This window comes from Pseudopipra pipra, chromosome 4 (assembly GCF_036250125.1).
Source record: "Pseudopipra pipra isolate bDixPip1 chromosome 4, bDixPip1.hap1, whole genome shotgun sequence".
Taxonomy (NCBI): Eukaryota; Metazoa; Chordata; class Aves; order Passeriformes; family Pipridae; genus Pseudopipra; species Pseudopipra pipra.
Genome location: NC_087552.1, coordinates 10677718 through 10689629, shown reverse-complemented (window position 1 = coordinate 10689629; position 11912 = coordinate 10677718). Strand labels below are relative to the sequence as shown.

Sequence of the window (11912 nt, the reverse complement as noted above, 5' to 3'; positions counted from 1 at the left end):
AAGGATCATCTGAAGAAGCACTGGAACAGCAAATAATAATAATAAAAAAGCACAGAGACAATCGCACATAAGAACACACAGAGGAACCAGGCTCAGGCAGAGGCAGCTGCGCTGAGGGCAGAGATGCTGCAAGAGGGAGCCGGGGAAGGACCGGAGTGTGTAAAATGTTCCTGACTTGGGAAGAAGGAGGGAGAGGTTTCGCGGAGTGGAGGAGATCTCTCTGGGCAGGAGCACAGACGTTGAGGACATGCAGGATGTAGGTAAATAAGCAGCAAGAAGACGCTCTTGCGGCACCACCACCTCCTTTACTAAGCAAACCCACTTAAAAGCTCCCAGCGAGTTAAACAAGGGGAACCTAAAAGTATGTAAATAAGCAGCGCGGTCCTCATTTCTCGTGGCAGAAAGGGGGAGGAATTAAAATCACAAAACCCCGGCTTGAAACCGCCACAAAAATTCGGGGGGTGGGGAAGGAGGGACGTTGATTTAAAGTTGTCCATTAGTCATTCGCACGCCCCCACCCCCAAATCTTGGCGGCGAGCAGGGGCTGGCGGAGGAGCCGCCCCCATCACCCTCCCCGGTCCCCCCGCCCCGGCCGCGGTGCCCCCCGCCCCTCCCCGGCGGGGCGAGGGGCTGATTGGCTGGACCCGGCTCGGCACAGGCCGGGAAAAAGCTTTGTCTGGGGAGTTGGAGTGAAGTTGCGGAGGATTTTAGGTTGGAGACGGCGAGGAGGCTGTTCAGTCCGGCGGCGAGCGCGGAGAGGGGCGGGAGGACGGGCTGCGCGGCTCCATCCCGCCGGCTCCCGGCCGTCCCTGGATGCTGACGGCGGGAGAGGAGCGCGCTGCCCCGGAGCATCTCAGCCTGGAAGAGGAGCGCGGAGTCAAATGAGAAAGCGGGGATTGCCTACAGATTGTATCTGGACGTCCTGGCACGGTGTGTATAAAAAAGAGCAAAAAGTTTTCTGATCTGTAAGATATTAATACTTGGCTGGCTAGAAAAGAAGGCATTTTCAAGTTGGAAAGGACCAGATGTGCGCTGGGTTTACGGTACCGAAGGAAGGCGAAATAATTGCTATTTAACTTGCTGGGAGAAATTAATTGCAAAAACTTACAAATGCACCGAATCGGCGGTAAAATGCACTTTCTGTTCATTTTTGCACTGATGATAATATCTTTCAATAAGGCTGTGCTGGGCAAGAATTTGAAATACAGGATTTATGAGGAGCAGAGGGTTGGATCAGTAATTGCAAGACTATCGGAGGATGTTGCTGATGTTTTATTAAAAATGCCTAACCCTTCCTCGGTTCGTTTTCGAGCCATGCAGAGGGGGAATTCTCCCTTGCTTGTAGTCCGCGAGGATAATGGAGAAATCAGCATAGGAGCTAAAATTGATCGGGAACAACTGTGCCAGAAAAACTTAAACTGCTCCATAGAGTTTGATGTGATCACTCTGCCCACTGAACATCTGCAGCTTTTCCATGTTGAAGTTGAAGTGCTGGATATTAATGACAACTCTCCCCAGTTTTCCAGAGCTCTTATCCCTATCGAGATATCAGAGAGTGCAGCTGTAGGAACCCGGATCCCTTTGGACAGTGCTTTTGATCCAGATGTGGGAGACAACTCCCTTCACACTTATTCCCTTTCTGCGAATGATTTTTTTAGCATTGAGGTGAGAACCAGGACTGATGGTGCTAAATATGCAGAGCTGATTGTGGTTAGAGAGCTGGACCGTGAGTTGAAGTCGAGTTACGAACTCCAGCTCACTGCCTCTGATAAAGGGGTGCCTCAGAAGTCTGGATCGTCCCTCCTGAAAATCAGCATTTCTGATTCCAATGACAACAGCCCTGTTTTTGAGCAACAGTCATATACAATCCAGCTCTTGGAAAACTCACCCATTGGGACTTTGCTGATAGACCTCAATGCTACTGATCCAGATGAGGGCGCCAATGGGAAAGTTGTGTACTCCTTTAGCAGTCACGTGTCTGCCAAAATTATAGAGACTTTTAAGATAGATTCCGAAAAAGGTCATCTGACCCTGCTGAAGCAAGTGGACTATGAAGTAACCAAATCCTATGAAATTGATGTTCAGGCTCAGGATATGGGGCCAAATTCTATTCCGGCTCACTGCAAAATTATAATTAAAGTTGTGGACGTGAATGACAATAGACCAGAAATTAACTTAAACCTGATGTCCACAGAGAGAGAAGAGATAGCTTACATTTCTGAAGGGTCACCCTTGGACACCTTTGTTGCCCTAGTCAGAGTGCAAGACAAGGACTCTGGTGTGAATGGAGAGATAGTTTGTAAGCTCCATGGGCATGGCCACTTTAAACTTCAAAAGACTTATGAAAATAACTATTTAATCTTGACTAATGCCACTCTGGATAGGGAAAAGAGATCTGAATACAGCTTGACTGTAATAGCGGAGGACAAGGGAACGCCAAGTCTCTCCACAGTGAAACACTTTACTGTCCAAATCAGTGATGAAAATGACAACCCACCCCGCTTCCAGACAAACAGATATGAAGTTGTTATCTTGGAAAATAACTCTCCAGGAGCATACATCACATCAGTCACAGCCACAGACCCAGATCTAGGCGACAATGGGCAGGTGACGTACACTATTTTGGAGAACTCTATTTTGGGGAGTTCCATAACCACCTACGTGACCATCGATCCCTCCAACGGGGCGATCTATGCCCTGCGAACCTTTGATCACGAGGAAGTAAACCAAATTGCCTTTGTGGTTCAAGCTAGGGATGGAGGGAGCCAGCAGCTTGCTAGCAATACCACTGTTGTGCTAACCATCATTGATGAAAATGACAACGCTCCTGTCATTGTGGGGCCAGTGCTACACAACAGCACAGCAGAGATCTCAATCCCTAAAGATGCTGGAATTGGCTTTCTTGTCACCAGGATAAGGGCTACGGATAGAGACTCTGGTATGAACTCTGAACTCAGCTGCTCCATAGCAGCTGACAAGAAAAACAGCATCTTCGTGATGGATCCCCAAACCTGTGACATCTCTATCAATGTGAGTGTTGAATCAGTTCCAGCAAAACAATGGGAGTTTTTAGTGATAGTCCAGGATAAAGGCAGCCCTCAGCTTAGTACTAAAGCCCTTCTGAAATGTACCGTTTTTGAGCACGTTTATTCATTTTCAAGCACAGAAGCAACTTTGGTAAGCCAACCCTCTCTGGACATCTCCATGATAACAATTATATCCCTAGGATCAATATGTGCCGTGTTGTTGGTCATTATGGTTATCTTTGCTACGAGATGCAATCGAGAGAAAAAGGACACCAGGTCTTACAACTGTCGCGTGGCGGAATCGACCTACCAGCACCACCCAAAACGGCCCTCAAGACAGATCCACAAAGGGGACATCACATTAGTGCCAACGGTTAATGGCACTTTACCCATCAGGTCTCACCACAGAGCTTCTCCATCGTCATCCCCGACCCTGGAGAGGGGACAAATGAGCAGCCGACAGAGCCACCACAGCCACCAATCGCTGAACAGCCTGGTGACCATCTCCTCTAACCACGTACCTGAAAACTTCTCGCTGGAGCTCACCCATGCCACGCCAGCTGTCGAGGTAAGGTCCATACCTCAGTTTTGCACATCATTCACACATGCACTCACTTGGGAATGCGCAGGTATCCCTGCACGCAACTCGTGAGAGCAAGAGGCAATGAGGTCAATGCCCAATGTGGGGGTGTGTCATGGATTTCTCTTGGATGCCATAGCTTTTCAGCTTTACTCCAGTATCAACTCATTCCATTACCCTGAGGTACTGGATTAAATGGGGAACAGCATTAAATCTATCATCAATAGCATTATTCCTTGGTTCTTCCCTGTAAGGTCAAAACAGTGAAGTGAAACACAGACAGATCTAGTTTACTGCTCACTCTTTTCTTCCTTGCCGTCCCTCTCCCTCTCTACAGCTCCATCTAAGAAAGAGTGCTTGAGTATTGATATACAGAAACAATCCAGGAAATTCTTTTATTGATGGGGTTGAAGAACTAAAAGACTAAACACTGACACAGTTTAGGTACAGCTGTTGTAATATATGTTCATAGTGTCTCAAACTTTGAGACTGCCCATCTCAGTTTTTACTGCAAATGCTGGGTAATGGCTTAAATAAATGAGATCTGTGTCCTGGAAGCTCTTTACATGTAAAGCAATGATGTTTTGTTTTGAATTAGGATCTTGGAATGGAAAAGGACTGATTCTAATATATTTAACCAAACCAAAACTCTACCTCTCTTTAATTACTTGTTTTATTTGTTAATTATTATGAGTTCAGAGGCGGATGAACAGCAATGCATTTCCTCATTGTAGTCTTCAGGTATTTCCTGTGTCAGATATTACACTACAAAATAGTCTGTCGTATTGCATTATATATGTGCAGGAATTTGATTTAATTAAGTTTTAAAGGGCAAAAAAATAAACCACAAACAAACCTGGGAAACAAATTAGTGGTTTTACAACTAGAAACTTGAGCTTTCATTACAAAGGATCAGTCTTTTCACTTTTTCTTTAGCAGGTTTCTCAGCTTCTCTCGATGCTTCACCAGGGCCAATATCAGCCAAGGCCAAGTTTTCGAGGAAACAAGTATTCCAGAAGCTACAGGTGAGAATCCAGACTATTCTGTACATGCATCTGAAGATATGGACATACATTTTTAATCAAAAAGTGGACTATAACATATCTGAGATAATGTAATTCACAATTCTCTTTACAGATATGCCCTACAAGATATGGATAAATTCAGCTTGAAAGACAGTGGCCGGGGTGATAGTGAAGCTGGAGACAGTGATTATGATTTGGGGAGAGAGTCTCCAATTGACAGACTTCTTGGGGAAGGATTCAGTGACCTTTTCCTTACAGATGGAAGAATTCCTGCAGGTAAGAGCACAATGGAAGCTGACCAGTTTATTTACAGTGCTGCCTGGCTGTCACTTTGATAAAACTACTCCTGAGAAAGCAAAAATTCTTTAGCTTTCACGTCCTGTGTTTCCTTCCTTTTTACTCTGTTCATGGTAAATACTGAGCTGAAGCCTTGACATACCTACTAAAATGAAACCTCAGACACAGCTGCAAATCTACTCAGAGCAATGCCTCCTTGCCTCCTTGCCTCCTCTTTTTTTTCTTTACTCACATCATGAGCTGGCTCCAGATTCCCCCTAAAAGTACAATCTTCTCCAAATCCTTAGACTTCTAATGACTGGGTGGATGTTTTCACAAAGCCAGGCAGTTGTGGTTTGTTAAAAATACACTGAACTATAATTTGGGAGATAGGTTTTCCACAGTGGGTTTGATACAAACTTTTACTGTTCAGAAATTGAGTGTTAAAAGTGGACTAGAAATATGGATGGAGAAAAAAGAAAAGTGTATTTTTTTCCCCCACTGAAAAATGAGCTTGAGTGGCAAGGGAAAGTTGTAAGTATGTTCCAGATTTTAATTATTGCAATCCTAATTTTTGGAAGAGAGAGCCCAAGAGGTACAATTCAGGAGCAGAAGGCAGAAAGAAAAAAAATGAGACAAGGGTGAGTGGCAGTAGGATAAACGCACATGTACATACTCATGTGTATGAAGTATCACTTTTAAATTTATACCTAGCTATAAGTTGAATAAAAAGTCATGGGAAGTCATGCTTAGTACAGATAGAAGAATTTTGTAATTACTTTAATAATTATACAGCCTCTGGTTGTACTCTAGATCTTGTTCTTACTTCAGATCATATTATAATCACAGGGCTGGATAATTTCCATATAGTTCACTGAACCAAGAGTGTGAACTTAAAAGTTTAGTAAACTAATTTTATACATGGAGGTCCCTTGCTTTATGGGATGGTGAAGCACATGTCCCTCCTAAAGTGACCCCCATGCATTACCCAGGGCTGGAGCAGAGGAGGTGGAGTACTGGATCTTCTTCCCTGGTCTGCCAGGGAAAACAGCAGTGGGGGGGTTGTACCTGACCTTGATGTGCCTTACCCTGAGAAACCTGCTGTTATGCCACGCAAGAGTAAACACCAAAAGTTCAATTTGGTTTTCTTATACGTTTTAACTTTAAATTGTCCTTAGTATATTTTGCTCCAGACTAGATCTTGTATCACTCCCCTTACCTCCTCAAACATGCTCAAAACTGAAGGCCTCAAAAAGTTACCATGTTTTCCAAATCTTTAGCCTGCATCTGGAGTACTAATATATTTTTATCCTCTTCCTCCCTAACTCCTACTGCTTATTCCTCTGCCAGCTAACATGAGGCATGTCTCATTCTCTCCTATGCTTAGCAAGGACAGAGGGAGGGATCTGCTGGAGCTCTCAGTTGCCAAGGGAACTTCAAGTGCAATGGTGTTTGCACTGGCATCCAGCCCCACTGCTGCCAAGGAAGAGCTGTCCCTTTCCAGTGGGCAGCTGGAGGCTGCCAGCAGACAGGAATGGTTGTCCTCTTAGCTGGCTAAAATGCCCATGACCCATTTTCAGCTCTTACAATTCCCTCTCTAAACAGGAAACCAAAGCATAGGATTTCCCAAAATGCCCAGCTAACTGCATTCAAAGTAAGGAAAGCTCTTTCTGAGTGCAGACAGAACTGTGTTGGGCTGTCAAGACTGGCATTTAATCTCACCCAGCTATCCACTTGCTGCTATGCATGGCCTTAATCCATCAGATAAGTGTTCTGAACCTGTTCAGATGAGACCTGAATTGTTCTGCAGTCCAAATAAATAAAAAGGAGGAAAAGAAAACTTCCTAGAGATTTCCTGTTCTCCATTTTGAAAGGTTTCTGCATTGTCAGTCTGGACACAGGCAAAATCCTGTGGGAAAGTCCTTTCAGTTTGTCCCTTTAAGGTGAAATTGGATAAGAATGGAACCAGTTCCTCAAAACTTCACAAATTATATGATCAGAAAGTTCAATAACTGTCCTTGAAAGACTTCTTTTTCTCTTTCTCTTTTTAAATCTTAACCAACAAACTTTAAGTTCTGGAAAAAAAGAAAGAAAAAAAGCTGTTGTGCATCTGGGAGTTTTTTAGTTCATTGCTGATTTAAGGACAGACTGTGTCACCATTCAGTTACTTCAGAGTATCTTTTGATCTTATGTTCAGGAACTTAAAAATGTATTATTTTAAACCAAAACCATTCCTGATAACAACAGTAACAAAACTCACACTAAGACAAAACTCACTACTAATGAAATACTAGACCACTGAAAGTATCTAATGAATTTAAAGGAGTCTTAACAGAGTCTCCTTAATCAGAAAAGTAATTCTCACCTTCTGGGATGACTTGAGAACTGGTCATGGATCACTTAGATATTTTTTGTCCTTTCTAACTAATTTTCTGTAAATCATCATACACGGGAACAAAGTAGGCATTTCAGTCACTCCTATCAAAGCTTCAGCCACTGATATATTCTAGTCTGCTTTGTTTGTTTGAAGCTGCCTGGGTCAGCAGTTATTTTGTAACAGCTTGTGCACTATCCAGACTGCAACCTGAGCTTGTAATCTTACAGAAATTCATACTCTCGCTTGCAAGACACAGAGAAAGTTTATACTTGTAGGAACGGAAAGGCCATTAGGAAAGCAAACAATATGATAGGCTGTGTAAAGTGCAGAGATAAATAGCACTGACAACATGAGAGAAGGACTTTATCAATCACTGGTACGTCCTAAGCTGAAATACTCTGTTCAGTTCTGCTTACACCACTGCAAAAAGATTTTTTGATAAACGGAGTGGATCCAGAGGCAGATGGGAAATGTGATGAGGGAGCAAGGGAAACTTACAGGGCATGACTGCAAACATTTCTTATGTACTCAATATGGACAGAGAAAGAACAAGTAACTCTATTCTGTGTGGGGTAATCTAACCATTAAATGAATAGGACAGAAGTTTCTTATGGTCAAAATATGCATAATGCAAAGAGTCTGTCATTTCTGAAAACTGTCTTTTGAACCATGTGACTCAAAACCAAGTTAGTGGCCCCAGCAGAACCCAGGTCTTCTCCAGCAACTCTGCCAGGCACACAGGCAGGGCCTAGTCTGAGACAAGACTGTGTCCTACAATCAGTTCCCTTTGGAGTGGAAAATTTGGCCTCTCTCCTGGCACATCCCTCTCTGCAGGTCTGTCAAATTGGGCTTTTCCTGTCTCTGCTTCCAGGGACCATTGCCAGACCTCTGAGTGTTTGGAGAGGACTCCTGCAGTGCTCCTTCATGGCCTAGTTCAGAGCAGCGTAGCTCTCAGGGATGCAGTCACTTGCCCCATCTTATTTCTTCTACCTGAGAGACATCAATAAACCAAGGAGCTGATAGAGCAGCTCTGTTGTCTTCTGCTCTTCAGCCCTCATCATGTACCTGGGTGTCCATCTGGTGGGTTAGAGTCCTCCTTGTGCCAGCACCTGAGCCAGCATGGTCCAGTGACTTGAGCTACAGAGCTGCAAGTGCACCTGAGAGTATAAATCCAGTGTAAACACCAGAGTCACACAGAGTAGGAATTAAGCCCTAGGTATTTTGATACTGGATTAAAATTGAACTGATTCAGTTAAAAAGGTAATATGGCAGTGGATCACGCCGAATTCTACATACACCTCATTGCAGATAAAAGGAGGTGTTTAATGGAGAAGGAGATCCCTCTGCATGTTAATATTCTTTGTTCTTTATTTCCCCTGTTCATTTATTCCCACTCTGATACGCTTCACTATTTGCATGTGGAAGACTTCACTAAAACTCAAGTGAATGCTTGGAGGTAGAAACATCTTCCTTTTATTTTATATTTGTTTTAATGAGCTAGCGCTAATTGTACAAAGGGATTGAATGGCTTTAAGCCACAAATGCTTGTTTTCCACCTGGGTTTTGCATGTTTATCTTCAATCTTAGTTAAGCGATCGCATTACTGTCTTACATGTTCTGCATTGGTCGTTCCCATTTTTTGGAGACCATTTGGCAATGCAAGTACATTTAGATCCAGACCATTTGTATTTGCCACCTTCCTGCACACAGAAAATGAAACCAAACACCAGATTTGAACATCTTTGGAGACATTTAGTCCTGGTGTCAGTCCCTGTGAATGTAGATGCTATCTGCAGCAGGAGAGGGATGCTCACTCTCCTCATGTCTCTCTTGCAGCGATGCGGCTGTGCACAGAGGAGTGCAGGGTCCTGGGGCACTCTGACCAGTGCTGGATGCCACCACTGCCCTCTCCCTCCTCCGATTACAGAAGTAATATGTTCATCCCTGGGGAGGAGTTCCAGTCGCCCCAGCAGCATCTGCAGCAGCAGCAGCATCAGGGCCTCGAGGATGATGCCCAGGCTGCTGACGCCGGTGAGAAGAAGAAGAGCTTTTCAACATTTGGGAAGGACTGCAAGAGTGAGGAGGAGTCAGGGGACACCTGTACCTCCTCCCTCCTCTCTGAAATGAGCAGCGTCTTCCAGCGCCTGCTGCCTCCCTCCCTAGATGCCTACACGGAGTGCGATGAGATGGATCGCTCCAACTCGTTGGAGCGCAGGAAAGGACATTTGCCAGCCAAGACTGTAAATTATCCACCGGCAGTGGCAGCCTGGGCAGCCAGCACACATTTCCAAAACCCTGCCAACAACGGGCCCACTCTGGGGACTCACTCGGGCGCGCAGCCTTCCTCCAAGTGGCTGCCAGCCATGGAGGAGATCCCGGAGAATTACGAGGAAGATGATTTTGACAACGTACTCAACCACCTCAGTGATGGCAAACACGAACTCATGGATGCCAGTGAGCTGGTGGCAGAAATTAACAAGCTGCTGCAAGATGTCCGGCAGAACTAATTGTTTCAAAAGCCTATTTTTCCATATTTATGGAAAACTGGAAGGGGAAAAAAAAAAAAAGAACAAAACAGAGACTGAGAAGAACTGGCATTGCCAACTAGTTGCATTTATCATAAATGTGTCTGTGTATGTTGAATATTAAAATACTGTATTTTCATATGTACACAATGCAAGTGTGATTATCTTTATCTGTATTTTAAAAATACATTTGTACCTTATATTTATGTGTAATTTAACAAATAAATTTTATTTTTGTACACCCACAGCAGGCATGTTTTCCTAAATGTATATAGATGGTACCACCCTTGTCAAACTTTGAGTGTTCTTGCCACAGAGGCATGTTTAAAAAAAAAAAAACAAAAAAGGGATATTGTTTTCCCTTATTATTTCTTTTAAATGTTTCAAATACAAATTCAAACCACTGAAAAGTTATGCAAACATTAGTTTCAATAAATGATCCAACATCTTGTTGCAACGTTTTATAATAAAGACTTGACAACTCCCATGAAACCTAAAATGTCCTTTTTTATTTTGATGTCTTTGGTCTATAAAGTCATTTTCTCATTTAATTAATGGATTATTGCAGGCTGGGGTCTTCCTGTCTTTGGCAGATAAGTGTTTTCCCCAGTGAAAAAATTATGGAATTCAGTGATGGGTCTTCCACTGTGATCTCTGCAAAAAAAATGTCAATTTATTGTGCTGTTGTTTCACTGCAAAGCCAGTTAAAGTCAGTGGTGTATACTTGAAAGACAGCAATAAAATCAGCTTTTCTGACCTCAAGCTGAATTCTCAATTTATGTAAATAAAAAAATTGCAATGCACTGCTTTATCTTTGTAAATGACACAAAAATAAAAGGAATGTTGCATCTCCCAGAAAAGCAGCTATATTTTGCCTCTACAAAGCAGCTATAATTTTATACTAGCTATATTTTTTCTCTGTTATAAGTGTGCCTGTCTTGTATTTGCACAGTAGTACAGAAATGCTTGGAGTTCCCAGAAGGGAGCAAACCTGCAGGTACAATGGCTCTCACTGAATCCAGTCCTTCTATAGTGGGGCTTCTCTCTGTCCTGAAAACAGTAATTTATACTGTGGTGCTATTGCCACTGAGGGGGTGTTGTAACTAATATTGCTCAGATAAAAGTCAGTGTGGTCCCTTTAATTCTTTTTCTTGGTTAGCCTGTCATACACAAGGAGACTTTTGTAATAGTAAACAAATAGATTTTTGGATTTTGCAGTTGAGAAACATGGGTGGGTTTTGGACTTCCAATGCTCACTGCAGGAGAGTGTTAGGTTAACCAGAGATGGCCAGAAAAACTGGTATTTTGGGCTTTCATTCAGAGCTGCAGATGCATATTTTTAAAGGATATACTTTTGACCTGTGAAAAACTGGTGGAATAATCCAAGTCGATCTGGGCATGAAAACTGGTACATACTTTTATTCTGAAGAATTGCCCTTGTCAAGTATCTTATAGAATATTTTTTTTTAATGTTAGATACAGAAAAATCCTGTTTAGTATTACCCAAGAATCTTGTTGCAGGCACAAGATTTATTTGTTTTGTCTGTGTGCAAGGAAACTTTAGTCTCATTATTGGTTTCACAGCGCTGTAGATGCAACATATGAGGATGTGAAGACATTTGTTGACACCTGAACAAGGGAGAGATTCTCAAATTGCTTACACATCAGGAGCTCGTGCATAAAGCTATACTGGTTAGAAATACCAGGACCTCAGATCTGGAGATTTATTATAGCACCCTTGAATTCCAACAAGATTTGAGTCTCAGTGAGTTGCTGTCTGTTACTGAAAGGAAGAAGTTGTAACACCTCATTTATTAAATATTTGAAAACCTATTCCCTGTTTTTCCCCTTCCTTCCCACTAGTAGGCTTTGCTGGCCCCACAAGCCTCACCTGGGTCCCACCTTCCTGCTCCTCCTCATTCCAAGGGCTCAGGAGCTCGTTTAAGCTCAGCATGGGGCAGGCAGCTGTTGTCTGAGTGTTGATCCACCCTTGGCTCCTGGGATGTACCTGGGACTGACTTAATAAATGTGTCTCCAACCCATATCCAACTGCTGCTGACAGGAGTCCTTGGAGAGACCCTCATCCTGGTTTGTCACCTTGAT

The 11912-nt window shown here is 43.2% G+C and overlaps 1 protein-coding gene across 2 annotated transcripts; it reads left to right on the top strand.

Annotated features, from left to right (window-relative positions):
• The first annotated feature begins 1005 nt into the window (after nucleotides 1–1005).
• Nucleotides 1006–10056, top strand: PCDH18 (protocadherin 18). Of its 2 annotated transcripts, none has more exons than XM_064651544.1 (4): nucleotides 1006–3594; nucleotides 4546–4631; nucleotides 4744–4907; nucleotides 9121–10056. In XM_064651544.1, exons 1-4 carry the CDS (start codon nucleotides 1111–1113, stop codon nucleotides 9789–9791), a joined length of 3405 nt encoding a protein of 1134 aa, XP_064507614.1. In that variant the 5' UTR covers nucleotides 1006–1110; the 3' UTR covers nucleotides 9792–10056. The 2 variants fall into 2 exon arrangements, with proteins under 2 accessions (XP_064507614.1, XP_064507613.1); XM_064651543.1 differs by having other exon boundaries at nucleotides 4543–4631.
• Nucleotides 10057–11912: the final 1856 nt, after the last annotated feature.